We start from the raw sequence: 27,720 nt of genomic DNA, 5'->3' as shown, positions 1-27,720 counted from the left end.
GGCCTTATTTTTTTTAGCATGATTGATATATATTTTAGAATATCTCTTATTCAATTCGGAGTGTGTTATTTCTTTCTTTCACTAAATAGCATATTCACTCTGCCAGGTTTCATATTTGTTTTGGTTCAAGGTGGATTCACTCTGCCAGGTATCATATTTATTTTGGCACATATTGTATTCATTTTGGCATGTGTCACATTCATTTTGCAGCATGCTATGCGTTTCTGAAGGTGTCCTATATGGGGAGCTGTGGTTTTGACATGAACAGCTTCCCATAGTTCTGTTGCTCTTGTAAATACTTTCTGAAAAGGCCAGAGCCCAGTGAGTTGAGTGAGACAGTGCTTAGAGTCTTTACTTTAGGAACATGAGACAATGAAGGTACAAACTCAAAGGCCAAATGCCATTATAACTAGCAACGATATGATGAAATAGGTGACACACATATTCTGTGCATTCACTTAATAAAGATATTTCCATGCTCACATGACAGTGAATGTGACCTGCCTGGATATCTCATTGTTGATATTTTGCTGCCAAAGTAGAAAACAAACCATAAAGAGGAAAACATGCACATCCATACGAGCGCTGGTGTTTTGGGGAGTCCTAAAGATGAAGACCAAGCAGACATAAGCATTCATTAAGCCTTTAGCCAGTATTTATTGAGTCGAATTTACATGATAAGTTCAAGGCCTTAAACTGCAAGTTATTGAATGGGTTACGCATGAATGAATTACAGGATGTAGAGAGCAGAAGTAAGAGTGGAAAGGAGGAATTTTGGGAAGCAAGGGACACTCGACAATTATCTTCAAGTCCCAGCGAGAATGGGAAGAGAACTGATAAATAATTTTAATGCGCAGTCAAGGCTATTTTGGTCTGCATAAAATTCCGATGTATATAGGTGACACAACCGGGAGTATTGGTGATTCCAGTCATGTCCAAGCATCAGAGTTCTTTTAGGGCTTGAATTTGCAGACAAAGTGTTTCTGCTGTCTGCAGCCACTGTCATTCCATTTCTCAAAACCTGCAAAAAGAAAAGTCATATTAAAAGGAAGAGTTATTTAAAGCGTTTCACTAGCTCATAGCAAATTTTAGAAAATACAAAATAATGTAATGTCACTAGGGAGGTATGAAAAAGCTTCTTCTGCAAACACAGAAGAACATGAGCAATATATGTGAAAGGGAGAAATATATATATAGTCGGCAGCACAACATTTAGACCAGAAATGGTTTACAACAGGATAGTCGTGGTACACTGCATCTTACATCTGTGAATAGAATACACAAGTTTAGAATAAGTGTTCAAGACCCCAGCAAACTCAACCTCAAGAACATACACAAAGCCACCCCCAGTGTTGTAATGATAAAAATAACGGAGAAGAGACCGTCAGAGCCAGTGCAGCCGTTTAGCATGGGGAAGCAAAGAAAAACATTCTTACTTTTGAAGGTTGCGTCATTAATGGGGCAAGGAGGAGAGGGACTCAAGCTTAATGGATGGTAGCAGAGAAAGACTAGGTAGGCATTGTGGTAAGGTGACATTCTCAATGATGAACGATTATGGCACTATAACTATGTCTCAGGTATATGGGGTTTGCAGTTTCCTTAATAAATAGTTAATATTGGATATTAATATGTACAGCGATTACAGACAGATACATACAAGAATGCAAAAACAAACTGAAGTCTGTACACACAGAGCAAACCAGGACAACATACACATCAAGGAAAAATAAGAGAAATCTATGGCCCATATTTATGAAAAAGTGGCGCATCAGAGCTGATGTGCTACTTTTTCTGCACCCCATTACCAGCACCCATTGACACCATGGTTGCATTGTATTTATCATAGGGCACACCATGGAGGTCGTTAGCACAATAGTGTCACAATTTTTTATGCTATTGTGGCGGTTTGCTACACTAGCGTCAAAAATGTTGACACTGTTATACCAAAGTGCAAGGAGGCCCATAGGTTTCTATGGGTGCGTCATTTTATTGTCTGCTTTGAGCAGGCATTAAAAATGATGCCAAAAATGGCACATTGACATCTGTTAAATGTCACTGCGCCATTTTTGCAGGCCTCCTAGTGCCGGAATGCCCCTTTCGCATACATTATGCCTGACGCAGACATAATGTGACACAAGGGGTTACAAAGTAATGCAATGGGTACATTGTGCCACTTTGTAAATGTGACGTGGGGAAAAAGACACCTTAGTGCTGTCTTATCATCAAAAAGATTAAGCTAAGGTGGCGCCAGGGACTCTTAATATGCCCCTATATATTTTAAAAGGTATGACAACCGCAAGAAGGCAAAATCAACCTCTGGCATCCACTTCCTGAAGATTATATTTTAGGGCTTCATTTGATGGAGAGTTTGGACATGATGAGGAAGTAAGTTGCAATGGAGAGAGACAAGTAGGACCGGATCTCAATGAAGCATTAGTCAGTTTTGATGAGGATGAAGATTCTGGATGGCAATCCATAGTTTATGGGTATGTTTGTAATACATAATGGTAGTGAAAGATAGGTGTGCAGACGCTGATTGAAACCATTCGGGAGGCCACAGGGCAAGCAGGGGTTACTGGGCCTCAACTGTGGTGCTTGGGGACGTTTCCTACTAGTGTCCTGTGGTTCGCCCTACTACAGCACTGTACATTTTACTACACCTAGGCATTGTAATAAATATATACGTGAGTAGCATACAAATGTATTGTGAATAGGCCCCAGGGTGTTCCAGTACGTCAGAGAAAAAGAGCTGAGATACCTAGTGGTAGAGAGGACACACGGTTGCTGAGAGATTTATGCATCAACGGTATCAACACATCAGATTTAGAGACCTGTGGCATATACGAGATAATTGATGAAAATACAGTAAGGCATCAAACAGCTTTCAAGGAGAAAGCAAGAGTTATGATTGTCATAAACTTAAAGGTTCAGATGGAGTGCACGTTATCCATCTTTGGACTCAGAGGAAAGGACCTTCTGTCCAAAAAATGATGGGATCCTGTAACGTGAATCAATCAATAGGGGAAAAGGGTACCTTGACGAGTGAGCTAGTGTCTTTGGGGAAAGAAAGGGAAGACAAGTCGGATCATAAAGTGGGTCTAGTCATGTAATTGAATGAAGCACTTCTATGGTACCTAAAGAAGTTAGCGCAATAATATTGAGGTACTTCTTGTAGTATGCTAAGAGACAGTGTGGAGAGCAACGGATTGCTTGATTGCACCCATATTATTACTCCTGAAAAGTGATGAAACCTACAATCTGTATAGTGTACCCGCAATGCAATAAAGGCACCACAACCTGAGTCATTACCATTCAGGATCTACAGCTACAACTACAGTCAGAACAATGCAAACATTTTTCCCTACATTCACTGTGGATGTCACTACAGCACATGGGACATTACAACACAGGTAAGTATTGATAGTCATTAAATAGATGTCTATCTAAATTACACAGTGGGGGTCACCCCTGTGTAGTTATGATTTGGATAGACATTTTTAATTTCCTATAACTGTTGACCCAGTAATTGAATATACACAATATTTTCCAAATCAGTATAGAGTCAAATAAGGTCTGGCACAGCGATTTTCCTGCAGGTCTGTGCAGAGGAAAAAAGTAAAAAATTGATAAAATGGGGCGAAAAGGAAGTATTTTCCAATTTTACATCCTATAGAAAATTCTGCTCATGCCTACAGCCCAAAAAAGGTGAACTGATTTGCACCAAACTGGGCACTACAGTAGAACTTTACTTAGAAAGCATGCTTTTATTGGTTTGCTATAAATCTGTTGAGACGTTTTTGAGATATCATTAGTTTAAAGAGTTGCTGAGCAGTTTTTAAAGGGTTAAGAGTTTTGTATATCTCTGACATTTGAGATTCACAAACTATTTGTGAGACCAGCAAATTAAAAAAGAGTGATCTGAAAAAGTGAGCCTTTTGCCCCATCATCTCTTTCACAACCACAATTCCAAAGTGAGAACTTCTGTACCTGTACCAAGAAGTCTGGCTGGCTTCTGCAGAAAAAGAAACACTTTCTTATACCAGCTATTACAGGATACAAGCACAGTCCTCCTTTCCTTAACATTATAAATTAAATGACAGCTTATGGAGCAAGCCACAAGCCACAGCGGGGGGCACTCAAACAGGAACATGGGCAGAGTCATTAAAAAAAAAAAAAATACTTAATCAATTTTAGCAGGTCCAAGAAAGAAGAAATAATACAAAAGATGTAATCAATAACTTACATGATCGTAATAGAATAACACATTCTCAAATTCTCCCGGGAAGGGTAATTCATATAGCTTATGTAAAATCAATAAATAGAACTCAATTCCCAATTAGAGTTAAAAATGCTAAAGTCTTGTATTATTATATTATTATTATTATGAGGGTGAAACAAGACTTATCCCCCAAAAGCACTTAGACTTTTGTAATGCACCAATATGTTGTGCATAAAGTTGCTCCTTGGAATGCACAAGTTTAATTTTTACCTCCCAAGCCGCGTGAGATGGTGTTAGAGATGACTTCCAGGCCTGAAGAATTAATGATTTGGCAATCAGAGAGGCGATAAACAGAATTTGCTGTGCACAAAGTGATAGCCCGGTATGGCTAGAGATACCAAACAAAGCTCCAACAGGATCTGGGGTGAGGGTAGCCCGGACCTCAAGACTTAGCCACTGGAATATTTTTTCCCAGTAGTCTGCAAGCTTGGGACATGTAAAACATAAGTGAAGCCAGTCCCTCTGGATGCCGCTACATGTATGTAGGGCGGGTGAGGTGCGGGTTGGGGGTCAGGGTAATTTTCAATCAGGGCAGGTGGGGGGGTCAGGTTTTTAAGGGTCCGGGGTGGGAGGTCGGAGTAATTTTGTTTTTAGGGGTGGGGGTTGGGGTAGGACGCGGTCAGGTGAATGGTGCTGGGAGAGGGTTGAGGAAGTTTTTAGGGGTGGGGTGGTTGCTTTTTTTTTAAAGGGTTGGGGTAGTTTTGTTTCTAGGGCGGTGTGGGGGGTTAGGGTACTATGGTTTTTAGGGTGGGTGGGAGGGATGGGGTAATTTTGTTTTTAGGGGTGGGGGATCGGGGTAATTTTGTATTTAGGACAGGTTTTTAGGGGCAGGGGTAGGGGGTTGGGGTAATTTTGTTTTCAGGGGTGGGGTAGTTTTATTTTTGGGGTGGGTTGTTTAAAGGGTGGGTGTGTGGTTGGGGTAGGTTTTAGGCTTCAGGGTGGGTAGTTTTTAGGGGCGAGTGGGTTAGTTTTATTTTTGGCGAGGGTGGGGCAGTGTAGTTTTATTTTTAGGGCAGGAGTAATGGGGTCGGGTAATTTTGTTTTTAGGGGTGGGGCAGTTTCATTTTTGGGGTAGGGTCAGTTTTTAGGGTGGGTGGATGGGTCGGGGTAGGTTTTAGGGCTCAGGGTGGGTGGGGGTATCGGGTACTTATAATGGGCGGGCGGGGGGTCGGGGTAGTTTTTTTTTTAGGGAGAATTGGGGTCAGGGTAGTTTTATTTTTAGGGCGGGTTGGGGTAGTTTCATTTTTAGGGCGGGGAGGTCAGGGTAGTTTTATTTTTAGGGTGGGTGGAGGGATGGCATTCAAAAACAACGCATGCCGTTCCACACATGCCTTTACTAGGCATGCTTTTACAATGAAAAATCATTGTAAAGGCATGCGTGGTAAAGGCATTCACGGGAACAACACAGTTGTTGTTTCAACTGTGTTGTTCAGGCATGCGTGGTTGGCGCATGCGTTGTTCCATCATACATCCAATAAAAGAGCTTCGGACTTGGTGTGGTTGATCCTATAGCCACCGAAATCTGGAAAAAACGTGATTTTCACAAAGGCCCTTTCAATGTTCGAGGACTCTAGAAGATAAAGAATCACATCATCTGCAAACAATTTCAATTTGGGTGCTTAGGGACTAGGAGGATTTATAGAGTTTTCTTGACAAAGAGCCACAGCTAGCGATTCAATAAAAAGTGCAAAAAGCACGGGAGAGAGAGGACAGCCTTGACGCGTACCTCAACCGACTTACAAGGTCCCTGCTATTCGTGCATTGACTAAGATCTTGGAAGGAGCCTTGGAGTACAGATTTTGCAGTACCTGAATAAACTGCCTGGGGAACTTGAACCTGTCTATGATCAAAAACAAAACTTCCCTTTGAACTAATCCAAATGATTTCTCTACATCAAGCATTATAATAGCAGCCGGCTTGTTGTTGTGAGAAAAGTAATTGATGGCCTGAACTAGAAAATTAGTATTTGTCAACATCAAGGCAGTGCGCGCTCTACGGGCGACAAAAATGCAAAAACCTTGCAATTTCAAGCTAACGTAATCTATGCATTGTGCTGATATGCTGTTGTTTAACCTTTTGCATTGCAGAGTTTAATCCTGAAGACTTATGTTCAGCGTGCATATAAATACTGTTCATATGCAATGTACTGCTGCAGGCTTTCAGACTGTGTCAGGGTGTGGTCCCTTTCCAAGGCCTTCTAGAAGCTTTCCCTGCAGCATGCCTGGGTGTGGTTTGTGGGCTGGGCTAAGACTCTATAAAAGGGAGTCAGCCCAGCTCCACATGCTCACTATTCAGAGGTCCCGGTGCAGAGCAGCAGCATCTTCCTGAGCTCCTGTTCCGGAGGCCTACTTTGATTTTCCCTTTTACTTTGTTGGTGATTCTTGATCAGGGCAGTAAGACGGAGGTCAGGCTGGGCCCCCGATCCCGTTCTCAAAGGCTTCCGAGTTCTTGGGCCTAATTTGCATGATGAAACACTTTGGTTCTTGTGTGTGTGAATGTGAGCTTGGTGTTTAAAAGGCATTCACATGCTGAACATTCGAATTGGCAAGACGCGCAATTCATTTCTTGTGCTTCATTTCATGTTATTCATTGTGCGCTACCATTTCCTGGCATTCACATGGTGGCATTCGAATCGGCAAGACGCGCGATTCATTTCTTGGGCTGAATTCATGTTCTTCATTGTTCACTACCATTTCATGGCACTCACATGGTGGCATTCGAATCGGCAAGACGCGCAATTCATTTCTTGTACTTAATTCATGTTGTTCATTGCGTGCTACCATTTCATGGCATTCACATGGTGGCATTCGAATCGGCAAGACGCGCAATTCATTTCTTGTGCTGAATTCATGTTCTTCATTGTTCGCTACCATTTCATGACACTCACATGGTGGCATTCGAATCGGCAAGATGCGCAATTCATTTCTTGTACTCAATTCATGTTGTTCATTGCGTGCTACCATTTCATGGCATTCACATGGTGGCATTCGAATCGGCAAGACACGCGATTCATTTCTTGTGCTTAATTCATGTTGCTCATTGCACGCTACCATTTCATGGCATTCACATGGTGGCATTCGAATCGGCAAGACACACGATTAATTTCTTGTGCCGAATTCATGTTCTTCATTGTACGCTACCATTTCATGGCACTCACATGGTGGCATTCGAATCGGCAAGACGCGCAATTCATTTCTTGTACTTAATTCATGTTGTTCATTGTACGCTACCATTTCATGGCACTCACATGGTGGTATTCGAATCGGCAAGACGCGCAATTCATTTCTTGTACTTAATTCATGTTGTTCATTGCATGCTACTATTTCATGGCACTCACATGGTGGCATTCGAATCGGCAAGACGCGCAATTCATTTCTTGTGCTTAATTCATGTTGTTCATTGCACGCTACCATTTCATGGCATTCACATGGTGGCCTTCGAATCAGCAAGATGCGTGATTCATTTCTTGTGCTTAATTCATGATAGTTATTGTATGTTACCAATTCCTGGCATTTACGTGGTGACATTCGAATCAGCTAGATGCGCGATTCGTTTCTTGTGCTTAATTCATGTCATTCATTGTGCGCAACCATTTTATGGCATTTACAAACTCTTGTGGAAATCCGCAGTGTGCGTAATTCATGTTCCTGCATTCTAAGAAACTAAAGTGCTAAAATTCTAGATGTTATATTGCGTGTGCATAATAAGTCCCTTAAGTACATTTCCTATAGTGTTATAGAATGCATTCAGATTATTTTCTGGTCCCCATGCAAAGGCTATGTTTTGAATTTGAAAACGTAATTGTAGAAGGTTCTGATGTTTTCTAATCCTTGTGTAACATTTCATTGAGAGGTTCATTTGAACAAGTGTATTAATCTTTCTTGATTCCTTCACAGATGACCAGATATCTTGAGGCCTAGCTATTTAGTCCATGCTAAGTTATCCATGTTTCTAGTATAACAATGCTTAGAATCATAGTCTAGTAATGATTAATGTGATATAATTTTTATATTGTGTGTTTTAACCTTTTTGCGTCCTACAGGTCTCCTTCCTAGCAGTTCCCTTCCTAATCCCCTTTTCCCCACTTGGACTCTCTGAGACTCTGTGATATTCTAATCAGAGTATTGGAGCTGTTTTGTGGTGGACGTGTTGGGAACGTGCACAGACCCCGAGGATCTGGTGACTCTGACAGTATTAATCGATAAAAGCCTGCCTAGAAGAAAACCATACTGATCCTCCTGAATTATCACTTGCACCACGGAGGTGGTTCTATGTGCCAAAATCTTTGCCAGAGGTTTATAGTCATAATTTAACTGATCAGGCTGTAGGAGTCTGGTTTCTCGGGAGGCTTACCCTTTTTTCAAAAACTAACAATAGTAGCCCTTGTAAAGGAGGCTGGGATCTCTACCCCTTAAGTATTTTGTGAAAAAGACTGACCAAGAACTCTGCTATTTGGCCCAGTAGAGCTTTATAGACTTCAGCCGGAAGACAATCTTCGCCACAGGCTTTCCCATTGGATGAGCCAAGAACCACCTCCTTCGCTTCTTAGAGTGAAAAGGGCGCTATTAAAATTTCCTGGGATTCAATCAATCAATGAATCAAAAAATTTATAGAGTGCGCTACTCACCCGTGAGGGTCTCAAGGCGCTTGTGTGGGGGGGGGGTGAGGGAGGGGTTACTGTTCGAACAACCATGTCTTGAGGTTTTTTCCGAAGAGTAGGAGGTCTTTGGTTTTGCGGAGGTGGGTGGGGAGAGAGTTCCAGGTTCTGGGGGCGAGGTAAGAGAAGGCCATGCCTCCTGTGGTGGTTCGTTGGATGCGGGGGACTGTAGCTAGTGCGAGGACGGCTGATCGGAGGTTGCGGGTGGGAGTGTGGAAGTTTACTCTTTCGTTGAGGAAGGTCCGGCCAGTGTTGTGGAGGGATTTGTGTGCGTGGATGAAGATCTTCAAAGTGAGTCTCTTGTCCTTGGGGAACCAGTGAAGGGATTTGAGGTGTGGTGAGATTCGTTTGTGGTGGGGGAGGCCGAGGACAAGGCGTGCGGCTATGTTCTGGATTCTCTGGAGTTTGCGTTTGAGTTTGAGTGTGGTGCTGGCGTAGAGGGCGTTACCATAGTCTAGTCAGCTGCTGATGAGTGCATGGGTGACTGTCTTCCTGGCCTCTGGGCGAATCCATTTGAAGGATTTTTTTAGAGTGCAGAGTGTGTGGAAGCAGGAGGATGTTAGTGCGTTGATTTGCTTTGTCATGGAGAGAGAGGGGTCCAGTATGATGCAGAGGTTGCGTGCGTGGTTTGCGGGGGTGGGTGCAGGGCCTAGGGCGGTGGGCCACCAGGAGCCGTCCCATACGGTTTTGTTGGGGCCGAAGATGATGATATCGGTTTTGTTGGAGTTAAGCTTGAGGTGGTTAGTTGTCATCCAGTTGGCGGTGTCGAGGAGAGCAGCGTGTAGGTTGGTTTTGGCGGTGGTGGGGTTGCGGGTGAGGGTGAGTTGGGTGTCGTCTGCGTAGGAGAGGATAGTGATTCCGTGTGGTCTGAGGATGTTGGCTAGGGGGATCATGTAAATGTTGAAGAGTGTGGGGCTGAGGGAGGGCCCTTGGGGGACTCCGCAGATGATCTTGGCAGCGGTGGAGTGGAAAGGTGGAAGGCGGACTCTTTGGGTCCGGTTGGTGAGGAAAGAGGTGAGCCAGTCAAAGGCTTTGTGGCGAATTCCTGTGTTGTGGAGGCGTGTGTGGAGTGTGTGGTGGCAGACAATGTCAAAGGCTGCGGAGAGGTCTAGGAGGATGAGTGCGACGGTCTCAGCTTTGTCGACTTTGGTCCTGATGTCGTCAGTGCATGCGATGAGGGTGGTTTTCATGCTCTGGTTCTTGCGGAACCCGGATTGTGAGGGGTCAAGAGTGTTGTTTTCTTCAAGAAAGTGGGATAGGCGGGTGTTGACTAGTTTCTCTGCAACCTTGGCGGGGAAAGGGAGGAGGGAGATGGGGCGATAGTTGGAGAGGGCCTCCAGGTCGGCTTTGTTTTTCTTTAGGAGAGCAGTGATTTCTGCGTGCTTCCAGGGGTCTGGGTAGGTGGCGGAGTCGAAAGAGGAGTTGATTATGTCACGGAGTATGGGGGCGATGGTTGGTCTGGTTTTGTTGTAAATGCGATGAGGACAGGGGTCAGAGGGGGATCCGGAGTGGATGGAGTTCATGTTTTTTTCGGTTTCTTCGTGTGTGGTGGGGGCCCAGGTGGTGAGTGTGATGGGGGGGTCATGAGTGGGGGTTGAGTTGGGTGAGTGCGGGGTGTGTGTGGTGGGTGTGTGTGGTATGAAGCTGTTGTGGATGTCCAGGATTTTGTGGTGGAAGTGGTTGGGGAGGGCATCACATAGGGGCTGTGTGTGTGTGGTGTCTATGTTGCTGTCTTTGGGTTTGGCTAGCTCTTTAATGATGGTGAAGAGTTCTTTGCTGTTTTGGGAGTTGTTGTCAAGGCGTGTCTTGTAGATCTCTTTTGGTGGTGTGTATGAGTTGGTGATGGGTGCGAATGGTGGTTTTGAGGGTGGAGAAGTTGGTTGTAGTGGGTTCTTGTCACCATATTTTCTCCGCTTAACGGCATTTGCGCTTGGAGTCTTGGAGTTTGGGGGTGAACCATGGGGCGTTCTTGATGTTGCGGGTGGCGATGTGTTTCTGAGGGGGGTTAGTGTGTCTGCGCAGGTAGTGATCCATTTAGAGAGGTTGTGTGCCCCTGCATTGGGGTCGTTGGTTTGGGGGGGAGGTTGTGAGCCAGTTGGGAGTTCAGGCGTTCTGTGGGGATCTTGTCCCACATGCAGTACGGTGTGGTGTGTTGATGGTGGTGTGTGGGGGGTTTGGTGAAGGAGAAGTGGACGCAGTGGTGGTCAGTCCAGTGGAGTTTGGTGGTGTGGGAGCAGGCTGTGTGTTGGCTTGAGGTGAAAATTGCGTCAAGCATGTGTCCTGCTGAGTGGGTGGGTGCGGTGACTGTGAGAAAGTAGCTTCTTTCTAGCCTTGTTACCCCCACTTTTGGCCTGTTTGTGAGTATATGTCAGGATGTTTTCACTGTCTCACTGGGATCCTGCTAGTCAGGGCCCAGTGCTCATAGTGAAAACCCTATGTTGTCAGTATGTTTGTTATGTGTCACTGGGACCCTGCTAGCCAGGACCCCAGTGCTCATAAGTTTGTGGCCTATATGTGTTCCCTGTGTGATGCCTAACTGTCTCACTGAGGCTCTGCTAACCAGAACCTCAGTGGTTATGCTCTCTCTGCTTTCCAAATTGTCACTAACAGGCTAGTGACCAATTTCACCAATTCACATTGGCATACTGGAACACCCTTATAATTCCCTAGTATATGGTACTGAGGTACCCAGGGTATTGGGGTTCCAGGAGATCCCTATGGGCTGCAGCATTTCTTTTGCCACCCATAGGGAGCTCTGACAATTCTTACACAGGCCTGCCACTGCAGCCTGAGTGAAATAACGTCCATGTTATTTCACAGCCATTTACCACTGCACGTAAGTAACTTATAAGTCACCTATATGTCTAACCTTTACCTGGTAAAGGTTGGGTGCTAAGTTACTTAGTGTGTGTGCACCCTGGCACTAGCCAAGGTGCCCCCACATCGTTCAGGGCAAATTCCACGGACTTTGTGAGTGCGGGGACAACATTACACACGTGCACTATACATAGGTCACTACCTATGTATAGCATCACAATGGTAACTCCGAACATGGCCATGTAACATGTCTAAGATCATGGAATTGTCACCCCAATGCCATTCTGGCATTGGGGAGACAATTCCATGATCCCCCGAGTCTCTAGCACAGACCCGGGTACTGCCAAACTGTCATTCCGGGGTTCCACTGCAGCTGCTGCCAACCCCTCAGACAGGTTTCTGCCCTCCTGGGGTCCAGCCAGGCTTGGCCCACGAAGGCAGAACAAACGACTTCCTCAGAGAGAGGGTGTTACACCCTCTCCCTTTGGAAAAAGGTGTCAGGGCTGGGGAGGAGTAGCCTCCCCCAGCCTCTGGAAATGCTTTGATGGGCACAGATGGTGCCCATCTCTGCATAAGCCAGTCTACACCGGTTCAGGGATCCCCCAGCCCTGCTCTGGTGCGAAACTGGACAAAGGAAATGGGAGTGACCACTCCCCTGACCTGCACCTCCCTGAGGAGGTGCCCAGAGCTCCTCCAGTGTGCTCCAGACCTCTGCCATCTTGGAAACAGAGGTGATGCTGGCACACTGGCCTGCTCTGAGTGGCCAGTGCCAGCAGGTGATGTCAGAGACTCCTTCTGATAGGCTCTTACCTGTGTTGCTAGCCTATCCTCCTTCCTAGGTAGCCAAACCTCCTTTTCTGGCTATTTAGGGTCTCTGCCTTGGGGAATTCTTTAGATAACGAATGCAAGAGCTCATCAGAGTTCCTCTGCATCTCTCTCTTCACCTTCTGCCAAAGGATCGACCGCTGACTGCTCAGGACGCCTGCAAAACCGCAACAAAGTAGCAAAGACGACGACTGCAACCTTGTATCGCTGATCCTGCCCCCTTCTCGACTGTTTCCTGGTGGTGCATGCTCTGGGGGTGGCCTGCCTCCTCTCTGCACTAGGAGGTCTGAAGAAATCTCCTCTGGGTCGACGGAATCTTCCCCCTGCAACCGCAGGCAACAAAAGACTGCATCACCGGTCCTCTGGGTCCCCTCTCAGCACAACGAGCGTGGTCCCTGGAACTCAGCAACTCTGTCCAAGTGACTCCCACAGTCCAGTGACTCTTCAGTCCAAGTTTGGTGGCAGTAAGTCCTTGCCTCCCCACGCTAGACTGCATTGCTGGGTACCGCGTGATTTGCACCTGCTCCGGCTCCTGTGCACTCTTCCAGGATTTCCTTCGTGCACAGCCAAGCCTGGGTCCCCGGCACTACTTCTTGCAGTGCACAACCTCCTGAGTTGTCCTCCGGCGTCGTGGGACTCCCATTTTGTGTCTTCGGGTGAGCTCCGGTTCACTCCTCTTCATAGTTCCTGTTTCCGGTATTTCTGTGGGTGCTGCCTGCTTCTGTGAGGGCTCCCTCACTTGCTGGGCACCCCCTCTGACTCCTCATCCAAGTGGCGACATCCTGGTCCCTCCTGGGCCACAGCAGCATCCAAAAATCCTAACCGCGACCCTTGCAGCTAGCAAGGCTTGTTTGCAGTCTTTCTGCGTGGGAACACCTCTGCAAGCTTCTTCGCGACGTGGGACATCCATCCTCTAAAGGGGAAGTTTCTAGCCCTCTTTGTTCTTGCAGAATCCACAGCTTCTACCATCTGGTGGCAGCTTCCTTGCACCCTCAGCTGGCATTTCCTGGGCTCCTGCCCACTCTCGACACTGTCGCGACTATTGGACTTGATCCCCTTGTCTTACAGGTACTCAGGTCCAGAAATCCACTGTTGTTGTATTGCTGGTGTTTGTTCTTCCGGCAGAATCCCCCTATCATGACTTCTGTGCTCTCACGGGGTAGTAGGTGCACTTTTCACCTAACTTTCAGGGTCTTAGGGTGGGCTATTTTTCTAACCCTTACTGTTTTTAAACAGTCCCAGCGACCCTCTGCAAGCTCACATAGGTTTTGGGTCCATTTGTGGTTCACATTCCACTTTTGGAGTATATGGTTTGTGTTATCCCTATACCAATGTGCTCCTATTGCAACCTATTGTAATTCTACACTGTTTGCATTACTTTTCTTGCTATTACTTACCTAATTTTGGTTTGTGTACATATATCTTGTGTATATATCTTATCCTCATACTGAGGGTACTCACTGAGATACTTTTGGCATATTGTCATAAAAATAAAGTACCTTTATTTTTAGTAACTCTGTGTATTGTGTTTTCTTATGATATTGTGCACATGACACCAGTGGTATAGTAGGAGCTTTACATGTCTCCTAGTTCAGCCTAAGCTGCTTTGCCATAGCTACCTTCTATCAGTCTAAGCTGCTAGAAACACCTCTTCTACACTAATAAGGGATAACTGGACCGGGCACAAGGTGTAAGTACCTCTGGTACCCACTACAAGCCAGGCCAGCCTCCTACAGTGACCAGTTGTTTGAGTCCGAGGTTGGTGAGGTTGTCTATGAGGGAGGTTGAGTTGTGGTCTTGAAGGTTCTCCAAGTGAAAGTTGAAATCACTGAGGAGGATGAGTTTGTGGAGGTGAGGGCGTGCGAGCTGATGGTGTCGGCGATGGTGTCGCAGAAGGCGGGGCGTGGTCCTGGTGGTCTGTAGATTAGTGTACCTCTGAGGGTGGAGTTGTGGTAAATGTGGATTAGGAAGTGCATGTGTTCTGTGTTGTCGATAGTCTCTTGGGAGCTGGTGGTGACTTTGCTGGTGTCCCTGTGTAGGATGGCGATGCCACCACCTGGCCTGTTGTGGTGGTCTTTGCGTTGGAGTTTGTATCCCTTGGAGGTGGCGATGGTTATGTCGGGTTCCCAGGAGGGGCTGTTCCAGGTTTCCATGAGTGAGGCGACGTCTGGTGAGTGTGATGTGATGAGGTCCCAGAGTTCTATGGCAAGACCAAACATCAGTCATTTAATTCATGTCCTCCTGCACGCACAACGAGCAGTATCTCCTTAATCACCTAGTCAGAAAATCGGAAGACAGGCAGGCCGGTACTCGCAGATTCCTTAATACTTGTCGTCCTATACAGATGCAGCCTTGTCACCGAGCCACACTTCCCTTACGAGCCAAGGTCTGAGGGAGCCGCGGTTTGCCTAGCTGATTCGAGTCCAATCCAGTGCTGATAGAGATCCTGAAAACCATTGCGTCCTCGGACGTGTTCTCAGACGCATGGAGACCAGCCATCTTACTGCCCTTCCTGGAAAAGGCTCAGCCACGGAGCATGACAGGAGCTCCACGTGACAATTCCTAGTTTGAATTTTTTATTAGATCGCAGCCTACCAAGACAGCGCAGCTGTCGGGTTTGCTAAAGACATCTTGGGGACACTCTGAAAGTTGACAGATGAATGCATTCTGCCCACTGCTTGCCATTGGCTTTGAGGTTTGTAACACACATTTTCATGCTTTACATTTGCTGGTTTTATTTGCTTTAGGCTGTCCAACTTAAGTTTGTACCTTTCCTTGCCAAAACCTTTTTAACAGTATCCATCCACATGCTCCCTTTATGTAAATAGCCCTGTAATTTTGTTCTTATCTCATCACATTTGCTGTGCATTCAAAGATCAAAGTCATATGTAGGGGCTTTCTTCTGACGGCACTTGTTCACTTTTCTTTCTCTGACTTCAAAGTGAGAGGATTTATGTCACACTCTTGCTGGATACTTGGGATAGGAAAAAAAAATTCTAGCAAACAACATTTAAATGAACTGTGTAACTATTTCTGAATATATCAGAATTGGGAACACAACTTAAGCAAATTTTCTGTCATTTCTGAAGTGTGTTAGAAACAAATACTTTAATATGATAAAAACAAAACATTACACTAGGGGGTGCAATTTCCACACATTTTCATCTGTGCACTAAATAATTTTGTTAGAAAAACTGTATGTCTGTGCAAATATAGTGGTCATTTGAATTGGAAATGTGTTGTCTGTAATGGCAGTGTGCTACCACACCATGAATGCTTCACTCTATGCAGCTCCACTCTACTCTGCACCACTCCACACCACTGCACTCCACTCTGCACCACTTCACACCACTACACACTGCACCAGTCCACTCTATGCCACCGCACTCTGTGCCACTTCACACAATCACTCTCTACTTTACCCTGTACCACTCTACAATCAATGCCAAATCACATTTCGCCACTCTACTGTACACCACTGCTCTCTTCACCACTGCACTCTACACCACTCCAGTCTAGACCACACCAATCTACTTTGCACAACTCCACTCTACCCCACTGTACTCTACGCCAATCTGCAGCGTTGCACTCAACACCTCTGCACTGTATTCCAATACACTTCACGCCAATGCAGTTTATCTGTAACACTCAACTCTATGCCCCTGCACTCTATGCCAATTCACTGTACAACACTCCAATCTACTGTACACCACTGCTGTCTATGCCACTGCACTGTTCACCACTTTATGCCATTACACTCTATGCCACTCAATGCAAATGCACTCTACACTGTACCACTCCACTTTATGCCATTTCACTTTGCTCTGAAACAATCTATTCTACGTCACTGCTCTCTATACTACTCTACACCACTGCACTCTGGCACCCTACTCTGCAGCACTGCACTCTCCACCAATGAACCACACACTGCTCTACTCCCGCACTACTCCACTCTAGGCCACTGTACTCTATGTCACTGCAATGTACAGCACTACACTATACTCTGGACCACTCTTTGCTACTCTAATCTGCACCACTCTATGCCACTGCACTCTCTACCACTCAGCTCTGCTCTGCACTCCATGCCACTGCACTCTATGCCACTCTACTCTACTATGCGCTACCGCCCTCTGCATCACTCAACGCTGCGCCATTCCACTCTGCACCACTCCACGCCATTCTATTCTGTGCCACTCTGGTCTGTGCCACTGCACCCTGCACCATTGCAGTCTGCTCTACTGCACTCTAGGCCACTGTACTCTATGTCACAGCACTGTACAGCACTATACTCTACTCTGGACCACTCTATTCTACTCTGCACCACTCAAAGCTACTGCACTCTCTACCACTTGACCCTGCTCTGCACTCCATGCCACTGCACTCTATGCCACTCTAATCTACTATGCACTACAGCCCTCTGCATCACTCAACTCTATGCCATTTCACTCCGCACCACTCTACGCCACTCTATTCTGTGTTTCTGCACTCTGCGCCATTGCACTCTGCACTACTGCATTGTACTATGCACCACTCTAATCTACTCCTCTGTATTCAACAATGCTGCATTGTATGCTGCTGAATTCAAAGCCAGTGCATTCTGCAACACTACACCAATGCCCTCTACACCAGTCCACTCTACTCTATGCCACTCCAGTGTATACCACTCTACTTCAATATTTGCCATTCCACTCTACACCACACCACAACACTGTCCTCTATGCCACTAACTTTTAGCTTTGCTGAACAGCAACGAGCCTGGTGTACAAAATGCCTACTGGAAAAGCCAATAGCTCTTGCATAGGTGAGACCTGTTGGCTTTGCCAATGGTTGTTTATCGTTACCCGTCCTTTCTCGCCAACGCGATCAATTGCAAGACCCTGGCTTTTTATGCGAGTCAGTAGATTGTAGGAACACGGGCTCATTAACATGCAAAAGCAACAAAGAAACGTGATTAAACCTATATAAAAATTCTGGTGAGTGCAGAGTGTGGCCAATCAAGTGTCCGTGTCAAAACGAGGTTTAATTTGTTTGTACAATTATTTTTTTGTTCTAGAGCGTTTTGTTGAAACTGAAAGCCTGTTGACTATGGTAAAAACGTGGGACCATACAGGTCCAGGCTTCTAATTATTGTAGAAACGTTTTCTTCTATTTAACCCTAACATGTCTTCTCGGGGATCATCCATTGATTGCAAGGATTCAGAACGTTTTTTCCCTTTTGATTGATTTTCATGGGTGTCTAAACTATAAAGGGTAAGAACATGCATATCTGTTTTTAAATGCAAGATCTGTGGAGGAGGGCCTTGGTTTTCTGAGGCTCTAACACAAAATGTGCAACAGTTCTGATGTTTTGGGATGTTCACGTCTTTTTGATGGTGAACATGGAGTGACTTGGCGCACGGGTGCATGAAACATATATAGCGGACACATAACAAATATTTTCCGGGTAGGCACATAAATGACTTGGAAGAGGTAGGTTTTTTTTTGGATATATATCTGCATGCAGGTGACACCGACTTCTTTCTGTGAACTACTAGTATTAGCTCAGGAGCCCTTTGCCGACCGTTATAAAAGAACATGGTAATAATACCATTGTTTTGCTGTTACACTTTTGATTTTTAGGCCCAGATTCACAAGAATGTGGCACATCAGTACTGATTCGCCAGATTTCTTACGTCCCCCCACCGCCACTTAACAACACCATGGGTGCGCCGTATTTACAATATAGCGCACTATGGCGCACGTTAGGCAGATAGCATCTACATTTTTGGCACTACTGTGGCGCTTTGCTGCACTAGTGTAAAAAAGTTTGATACTAGTGTAGCAAAATGCAGGGAGGCCCATTGACTTCAATGGGTGCATCCTTTTAATGCCTACTTTGAGCAGGTATTAAAAATGATGACAAAAATGATGCAATGAAATCTTGTAGAATTCACTGCGTCATTTTTGCAGGCCTTCTAATGCTGGAACGTCCCCCCCATGCATACATTATGCCTGACGCAGGCATAATGTGGTGCAAGGGTCGTAAAGTGAGGCAATGCATGCATTGCACCACTTTGTAAACATGGCACATTAGCTTGAAAAAACGACGCTAATGTGGTGCAAGGTGGCGCTAGGCTGGCCCTTAGTGTATGGTCATTTGTCTTCCATTAGTCCTGAAGAGGCCTGGATGGGTGTATAGGTCGAAAATCGGCGACTTGTGTTTTTTCATTGGGCAAGCTATTTTAAAAGGGATTTTGACTAGAGTATTTTATTGGAAAGGAATGTAGCAATAAATGGACTTGTCTAGTTATGACCTTTCCCTTGCTACCTCATGGTGTATGATGTATTTGAAATATATTATATACCACTTATTTGATTAAAATGTGGTTTGGATGGGCACGAAGTGACCAGAAATGTGTACATTTTATATTTTGTGACGTGGCTATGTTGATTTAGATATATTAATATTTCATTTGCATTTTAATATTGTCGAGATGTCTACAATGTATTTCATGCATGCACTCTCCAGTGTATAATAACGATTAAGAAATATACACAAGAGGCCAAGGATGTGTGTCATATGTTTTAGCTAAGTTTGTCAGTTTACGGTTACGCAAACAAATTAGTTTTATTTTGCAACTTAAGTATTCTGTTGATTTATCATTGTGGTTTTCACTAGATCACTTGGCTGGAATGCGGTGACAATCACTTCGAGGTCACAACATTCCAGGGAGTGTCAAGCTTCTGGAGGAGATTTGAATGTGGTCAGTTACGATCAGTTTGCTTCCTGAGGAGGTTAGATTTACATGCAATGAATCTACTAATTAAGGTTTATGAAGAACCTTTGAAGTGAAAAGCGTATTCTTAACACTGGTGACAAGGGAGAAACTTCCTAGATAAATCGAAACCCACGCCACCCATATTAACGGTCTTTTGAAGTGATATTGTGAACACCGAGGTGAGCCACCAAGAGAGAGTGGAACGGCTGTTTATGTTTTTGCTGACCCGAGGTGTGGGTGGAACTTTGCCGCATTTTGGAGAGAGGTGTGCCCTCGTTGCTGTCTGTGAGCAAAATGATGACGCCGTGAGCATGTGACGTTTCGTCCAGCATGATTGACGTCATAAGAACGTGACATTCCATCCAGCGTGACTGAATAAAACTGGGGCACGTGAGTACTGGAGAGCAAGCAGTTTTGTTGCAGCAACATTTCTTCTAACGCACAAGGGAAAACTTGATCATAAATGCCTACACCCATTTGTGATGAATCCTTTTCACACGGGTCACTCGGCAACAAGCGGTGATCCGTACACCAATAATATTTAATTATTTATTGACAGGTGGATCACTCAGCAACAAGCAGTGATCCGCACACCTTTGAGATTACTTGGTGATCTGCACACCATTGATATTAATTATTTGCTGACAATAAATGAGGCAGAATTTCATTTTTCTCCCTCTCTCTCTCAAAATATATATATATATATGTATATATATATAAATATATATACACACACAAGTTATTTGCTGGTCTTCGTTTCAGTGATCATCACACTGTAGTCCTCTTGAACAACTGAGAAGTAGGTTGTTAGCCCAAAGTACTTCTACTGTTACGGAACCTCCTCATTTCCTTTCAGAAAAGGTGGTCCTATTTTGTCATGGAAAAGATAGAAGCAGATTTTTGTTTCATACTTACTTGCGATTGGTGAAGAAAAAATGTCTGCAGTACGCAAACAAGCTGTACTATTACATAATTTAGGAATAGAAGGAAGAAATGTGTATGAGAGTTTGGAGGAAATCATCATTGGTCATGGGGAGGGTGAACCAGGTACTGTTTTGACATGTCTGTAATGATGTTGGAGAACCATTTTGGTGCACAGATTAATGTGGTACTGGAAAGGCACACATTTTTCATGAGAGTGCAGGGGAAACCGGAGAAAATTGGCACATATGTTACAGCCTTGAAAACGTTAGCTAGTAACATGCACATTTGAACAGCTGACTGATTCCTTTTTCAGAGACCAGATTGTCAGGTGCACAAACAATGTCAAAGTACAAGAAAAATTATTAGGAAAAAATCCTACTTTGAAAGAGGCGATAGCTATAGTTGAAGGTATGGAGAATACTAATATGTGGGTGCGGGAAATGCGTGATGAAAAAGAAAAAGGCAACATGCTTGTGGATGAGTCAGTGAATTAAGTAAGAGGAGTAGGTTGACATGCAGAGAAGGAAGTAGACAAACATGAGAGAATGAAGAGCAAGGAGGGAGATAAAAAAGTTTGAGAAGAAATGTTCTCAAAATGATATTCTAATATCAACAAAAAGTTGAGATGTGAGATATTTTAGATGTGGGAGCGAAGGATATCTTTTCAATAGTCCTAGATGTTTCACAAGGTTAGCAGTCTGCAAGAGATTTGGTAAGAAAGGGCACTATGCCAAGGTGTGTAGATAGAATAAACAACAGGCAATGAGTTGTACTGCAGGAGAAGACAAATTTGAAGAAAAATGTATTTTTAGTATAAAGGATGATGCATGTGTGGACGCAGATCCAATAGAAATGCCAGAATGTGAAATTGTGGTGGGAGGAAAAAAAGTCGTTGTACTTGCTGATTTTAGGATCACCATAAACGATTATTGGGAATGGAAAAATTGAATTACTACCACCAGATATAAATCCTGTTGGGTACGGAGGCAAAAAAAGGATCCAAGATTTAAGAGGGCCCAGCACCATTCCAACACCAAATTAGCTTCATTTTTGTGACGCCAATGTAGCGTTGGAAGGCCAAAAAACGCTGCACCATATTTGCAAGCATTGCACCACTTTGCAACCCCTTGCGCCGCATTATGCTTGCACCAGGCATATTGTATGCAAGGGGGGTGTTCTGGCACTGGGGGGATGACAAAATGGTGCAAAGAAATCTAAGAGATTTCCTTGTGTCATTTTTATTGCCACCTTTAACGTCTGCCAAGAGCAGGCGTCAGAGGGAGGCTTCCATTGTTTTCAATGGGCCTCTGAGTGCTTTGCAGGATTAGCGTCAACATTTTTCGCGCTAATCCTACAAAGTGCCGGACTAGTGTAAAAAATGATGACGCTAGTACCCCTGTCTACTGCCATGGTGCGCCGTATTTTAAATAAGCCGCACACATGGTGGCGTTAGAGGGGTGCTAAGGGGCACAAGAAAAGTGGTGCTGCACCAGGTGCAATGTCACATTTTTCATAAGTCTGCCCCTAAATGTTTTGGGTTATTCGGTGATGAGAATTCAATTTGATAAGCGTGAAATAACTCAGAAAGTGTATGTAGTGAAAAGGGGTGATAACCTTTTAGGTTGGAGACATCAAAGGGACATCGGGATAATATTACATCCAAATTCCATACAGAAAGTGTTAATAATGGCAAATGAAGGATTCTCAGATGAGATAGTTTCTAGGGTTCCTAAAGTATTTGGAGATGATTTAGGGTTAATAAAGAATTTTGAACATGTAATTGTTCTCAAGAATGGTGCAATACCATGTGTGTCTAAAGTATGGAAAGTTCCTTATATGATGTTAGCACCCCTCAAACAAGAATTGAAAAAATTAAAAGAAAGAAGAGTAATTGAAGAAATTGAGTGCTCAAAGTGGTTGGCCCCCATTGTTCTTGCACCAAAGGATGGGGGTAGAGAGATTTGCATGTGTGTTGACTTGAGAGAATTGAATAAACACATCTGGGTTGAAATTACCAAATCTTTCTGAAACTCTGGCCTTAATAAAAAATGCTAAGTTATTCAGTGTGATGGATTTGTCCTCTGCTCACCACCAGGCTATGCCCCATCCTGATTCTACGCCATTAACATCACGTCTAACCTCTTTAGGAGCATTTAGAGTCATCTGGATGCCCTTTGGACTGGCTTCTGCAATGGCATGCTTTCGGAGGGTCTTGAAGAAAGTGTTAGAAGGGTTGGAAAAGTTTTGTTTTTCCAGGATGATATTTTGGTCTATGGACGAAAACAATGTGAACATGAAAAAATATTGTGGAAGGTGTTGGAGTACTTACAGAATGCAGGCTTGGTGATAAAAAAGGAAACGTGTAAGTTCAGAGTATCCACTGTAACTTATCTAGGGCACACTATCTCAGATGAAGGTATAAGTCCAAAAATGGATTTGGCAAATAGTATTGTGGAAGCTCCAAAACCAGAAAACAAAGACCAAGTACGATAATTTCTTGGTTTGGCTGAATTTTGTCCAAAATGTATCTAACATTTTGCTAGTGTTTCTCAATCATTGAGGTTGCTGCTAAAGAAGGGTGCCCACTTCAAATGGACTGAAGAATGTGATCAGTCTTTCGACAGTATTACATGCAGCATTGGGAAATTATCAACTTTGAAACATTTTGATGCTCACAGGAACACAATTTTACTGACCAATGCCAGTCTGAAGCATTTGGGTGCAGTTGTAACCCAAATGGTGAATGGTTAAATGAAGGTGATAGCTTTTGCTTCTCACTTGTTAAAAGGTGCTGAAGAGCATTATTCAGTTATTGAACAAGAGGCCTTAGCAGTATATTGGGCAATTATCCACTTTAAGTTATTTTTCTGGGGAATACCATTTGTGGTCAGATCAGATCATCGACCTCTCACTCGTATGTTCTTATGTAAGGAGATGGAGAATGTATCCGCCAGGATCAGGAGGTGGTCAGATGGATTGACCAGTTATAATTTTACAGTTGAGTATATACCTGGAGCAGGGAATGCAATGGCAGATTGTCTCTCTAGACTGCTGATCAACCAGAATGTAGATGTGTGTGAAAAAGTAGTTGTAGATTGGGTATGTGAATCAGCCCTGGAGGAAAGTGAGTGGGATGAATGCTATTTTGAACAACTTAGAATTATCTACATTAAAGGTACTCATTGTAAATGGTTGGCCAAACAAGAAAAATATACCAACTAATGTGGAAGGATTTCTTTGTGTAAAAGACAAACATTAGTGATGGGAAATACTAAGAGGGGAATAGGTGGTGCCTCCTGATGTTTTGAGACATAATTAAATTAACTTGACTCATGAAGGGTATTTAGGAAGAAATGTGACCAAGGCTAGTTTGCATGAATGGTACTGGTGGCCAAGAATGTATCAAGAGGTTGAACTGGTGGTAAAGGATTGATGGCATTGTGGGAATAATGACAAAACAAAGAAAACTCACACAGTTCCTCTGTCACCTGTTGAGGTTCCAGTGGAGCCACGGACTAAGCTAGGTCTATCTGTAGCAGGGCCGTTTGATCTTCTAGCCAATGATGAACGATATGTTATACTGCTGGTAGACTATGGCTGTCATTATGAACATGGCGGGAAAGACCGCCGACTGCTGTGTCGGCTGCGAACAGAATCCTGCCATCGGCGGTGAATGGAAACCCGCCATATCATGAACGAAAAACTCAACCACGCCAAAAATTCCCATAACACCACTCCCCGCCATGACTCTGTCTGCGGGAATCCCAGCCCACCCCACCCCTCCACCGCCAAGCACACCCACATCCTGCCCTCCAAATAATGATGCACAAATCACCTCAGCGGACAGTGGAGGCCGGAAGACCATTGGCGGCTGCGACCACCATGGAAGGCAAGTGGACTCAACAGCAAGAAGTGCACACATTGGACAGGCGTATCACCCACATACTTGGCACACATCCAGAACCCCATAAAACACCCCTAGACACACCCCAGAATCCCTTGCAACAAAAGCAGGACAGGGAGATGGAGAGCACCAGAGCCAGACAGCGAATGCCAGCATACAGGACCCTCAGAAGAGCACCCTTACCTCGTCCCCAGTCCCGACACCATCCACCACACTCACTATGTCCCCCCCAAAAATCCACGCTTCACTGAAAGGGAGTTAAGGACCATGGTGGACAAGATCCTGAAGGTGGAGACACAAATCTTCGGGTCCGAGGTGCAGCACACACCCATCGTCTGGAAATTGGAGCAGTGGCAGACCATTGTGAACAGGCTGAATGCAGTGGACACCATCCACGCACCAGGGACGACATCCGGAAGAGATGGAACGACCTGCAGGGGAAGGTCCGTGGCATGGCATCCAGGCACCACATCGCAGTGCAGAAGACTGGGGGAGGACCGCCACCAACACCACCCGACTACAACGACTGGGAAGAAAAAGGTACTCGCCATTCTGCACCCAGAGGGACTCACAGGTCTCACTGGAGGAATGGACTCAGGAAAGTCATCTACAATTACCCCATATACACCACAGCTACAATGCATGCACCACCCCACCCCACCCACACCCACCTGGACCTACACCCCACCCAGCCATTACCTACTACATCCACCCCTCTGCATGACCCCAAACCCACTAACAGGGCCACATCACTCCCGCTGTGCACAGCCACCCACCCCTGCACGTACCCACAATGGAACAATACCCCCCACCACAATGCAACCCCACACTGGCGCAAAAGGCAATGGCAACCACACAAAGGCACCCTGAAAGTAACACCAGCACAAAATAGTCCAGTCCTGTACACCTCAAACCTACATGCATATGTAACAGACATGTCTATGTCCCCAAACAGGCACCACCACCCATGCAACCCTAACGGACGGGACAAGGAGTGCCACTGCCCTCCAGGGAGTCAGAGGCACCTCACAAGGCACTGGTGAAGGATCCCTGGACACTGATGAGCAGGCAGACCCCCCACACAGTCCTGGATTCTCACCATGCAGCAGTCCCACCCAGGAAACCACTGACACCCCTACCACCCAGTCAAGACCAGCAGGCCAGGGCAGGCGTACCCACACCAGTGTACCCAGGGCACAGACTGGTGGAACACTGTTACAGAGGCCACAGTCTCCCACTCCCAACATGCAGGAAGGCGAGGGCCCAAGTACAAGTGGCACTGCCAGACCTGTGCAGGGGACACAGGCACAGGGGGCTAGGACAAGTTCAAGGGTCTCAGTGGGCCAGGGGGGAGGCCACAGGATGGATGCAGCAGCCCAGGACATTATTTCAGAGGTATTGGGGGCCTACCAACATACCCAAGACAGGTTGGCACATATTGTGTCCACCCTGGAGCAAAGTCAGAGGATGCAGCAGGAACAACACCAACAGGCCATGGAGCAGTGGAAAGAGCACAATGCCACAATGGCAACCATAGCTGGAGCACTGCTGCAGTTGGTCAAAAACCAGTCTGACACCCACACCAGACACGAGGCCCCCACAACAGCCCTGGACAACCAGCATCAGATGACCCAAGCAGTAGAAACATCCCAGGAAATACCCTCCCAGGAAACCCAAGGGCCAACCATGTCACCCCAAGAAGCTCCACAGTAGGTGCCCAAACATACTCTTAGGCCAAGATATGGCACTGGAAACCCAGCTAAGAACAAGGCCCCCCAACAATTGACTCTGCTACTAATGCAAAGCAACCATCCCACTCATTCCCCAACAACACTTAGCTGAGGGCAATTTGAAGTACTGTTTGACAAAATGGACCCATCAATACCATCCAACAAGGCTGCCACCAAGTTGGTTTTGAGGACCCCCAACCCTTATGACTCCCATCATTGTATACAGAATAATTCACTCACTTCTACCAATAAAACACATTTCATACCTGTAACACTGTCCCCTGTCTTAAATTGTGAACAAAGTGGAGTATGGATGCAACTGGCAGAGAACAACTTTATTGTCAATTTTGTGCATGATGGTAGTCCTGTGTGCCCAAATGGTGGCAAGGAGGGAATACATATATTTTCAGTCAGTACCATGCAGAAGTGGGCCATGTATTGCCTATCATGACCAACCCCCTCCATATGACAGAGCACACTGACGGTATTAGTCACTAACCCCAATGACAGGCTTAAGTCCCACAGAGTTATTGGCAGTAGAGTTGTATCAGTTGGTTCCTGGAATTTACATCTTCCCCTTCCTCATCCTCACCATCGCTCTCCTCACCTCTCCGAGGTAGCTGATCAGGACCTATAGCACCCTCCACCTCCAAGAGGGGGATAGAATGTCTCACTGCCACGTTGTGCAGCATGCAGCAGGCCACCACTATTCTACACACCTTCTCAGGCCCATAGGCCAGGGAACCCCCAGAGATATGTAGACACCAGAATCTAACCTTCAGGAGACCTATAGTTCGCTCTATTACCCTCCTAGTACGTCCATGGGCCTCATTGTAATTCCTCTCTGCATCCGTCCTGGGATTCCTCACTAGTGTCAGCACCCAACGCAAGTTTGGATAGCCAGAATCACCTACAAAATGGTGCAATACAGACTCATCATTGTTATGACAGACAGGTTGGTTTTCTGCAATGTGTCAGTTAATGACATGCAAACTTACCTAATCCACCCTATGTCCTCTTGTAGTTGTTCCATCTTCTGTGGCACACTACTGTCCCTCAACAAAAAGGAATCATGGACTGAACCTGGAAACATGGCATTCACATGGGAAATGTACTGGTCTGCAGTACATACCAATTGGATGTTCATGGAGTGAAAGTTCTTCCTGTTTCTGTACACCTGTTCACTCACTCTTGGGGGGATGATAGCTATGTGTGTGCCATCAATGGCACCTATGACATGGGGAATGTTGGCAAAGGCATAGCAGTCAGACTTGATGGCAGGGAGGTCAGTACTTTGGGGAAACTTCACATAGGATTGCAGATGTTGTACAAATGCATTCAGAAATCTTGTCAGTACCTGGCTGAACTTTGGCTGTGAGAAACCAGCACCCATGCCCACTGTCACCTGAAATGAGCCAGTGGCCAGGAAATGGAGTGCGGAGAGCACCTGCACCTCAGTTGGAATGGCATGCTGATTTTGATTTCCCGGAGTTAGTGCAGGATCCAGTAATGCACAAAGGTCCTGAATAGTTGCACGTGTGAGTCTGTAAGTGATTATGATCTGATGCTAAACCATGGTCCCCATATCTACAAGTGGTCTGTACACCGATGGTGCCCTTCCTCGCCAAAAGGGTCGATACCTACGAGGGGTTACAAAAAGGAGTGATGAAGACACATACATAGGCACACTTGTCATCATCTGTGCACAACATTGTTCATTGCGTGTCTCTACAATAACTGCTACCTGGCAGATATACATGTACATCACAAGGAGGGAACAGAGTATTTCATGTGTGCTACAATACTGAATGGACAGAGGCCTAGGT

The 27,720-nt window shown here is 45.3% G+C and overlaps 1 protein-coding gene across 1 annotated transcript in view; it reads right to left on the bottom strand.

Annotated features, from left to right (window-relative positions):
* Positions 1-633: 633 nt before the first annotated feature.
* The window catches only part of LOC138261598 (regenerating islet-derived protein 4-like), a 254,980-nt gene continuing 227,893 nt past the window's right edge, over positions 634-27,720 (bottom strand). The window contains exon 6 of the mRNA XM_069210703.1: positions 634-1,021. Coding sequence (XP_069066804.1) covers positions 954-1,021 — 68 coding nt within the window. The 3' untranslated portion in view covers positions 634-953. The remainder of the gene's footprint in view (positions 1,022-27,720) is intronic.

This window comes from Pleurodeles waltl, chromosome 10 (genome assembly GCF_031143425.1).
Source record: "Pleurodeles waltl isolate 20211129_DDA chromosome 10, aPleWal1.hap1.20221129, whole genome shotgun sequence".
Classification (NCBI taxonomy): Eukaryota; Metazoa; Chordata; class Amphibia; order Caudata; family Salamandridae; genus Pleurodeles; species Pleurodeles waltl.
Note: the sequence above shows the minus strand (reverse complement) of the source record. Positions and strands in the feature narration are given on the sequence as shown.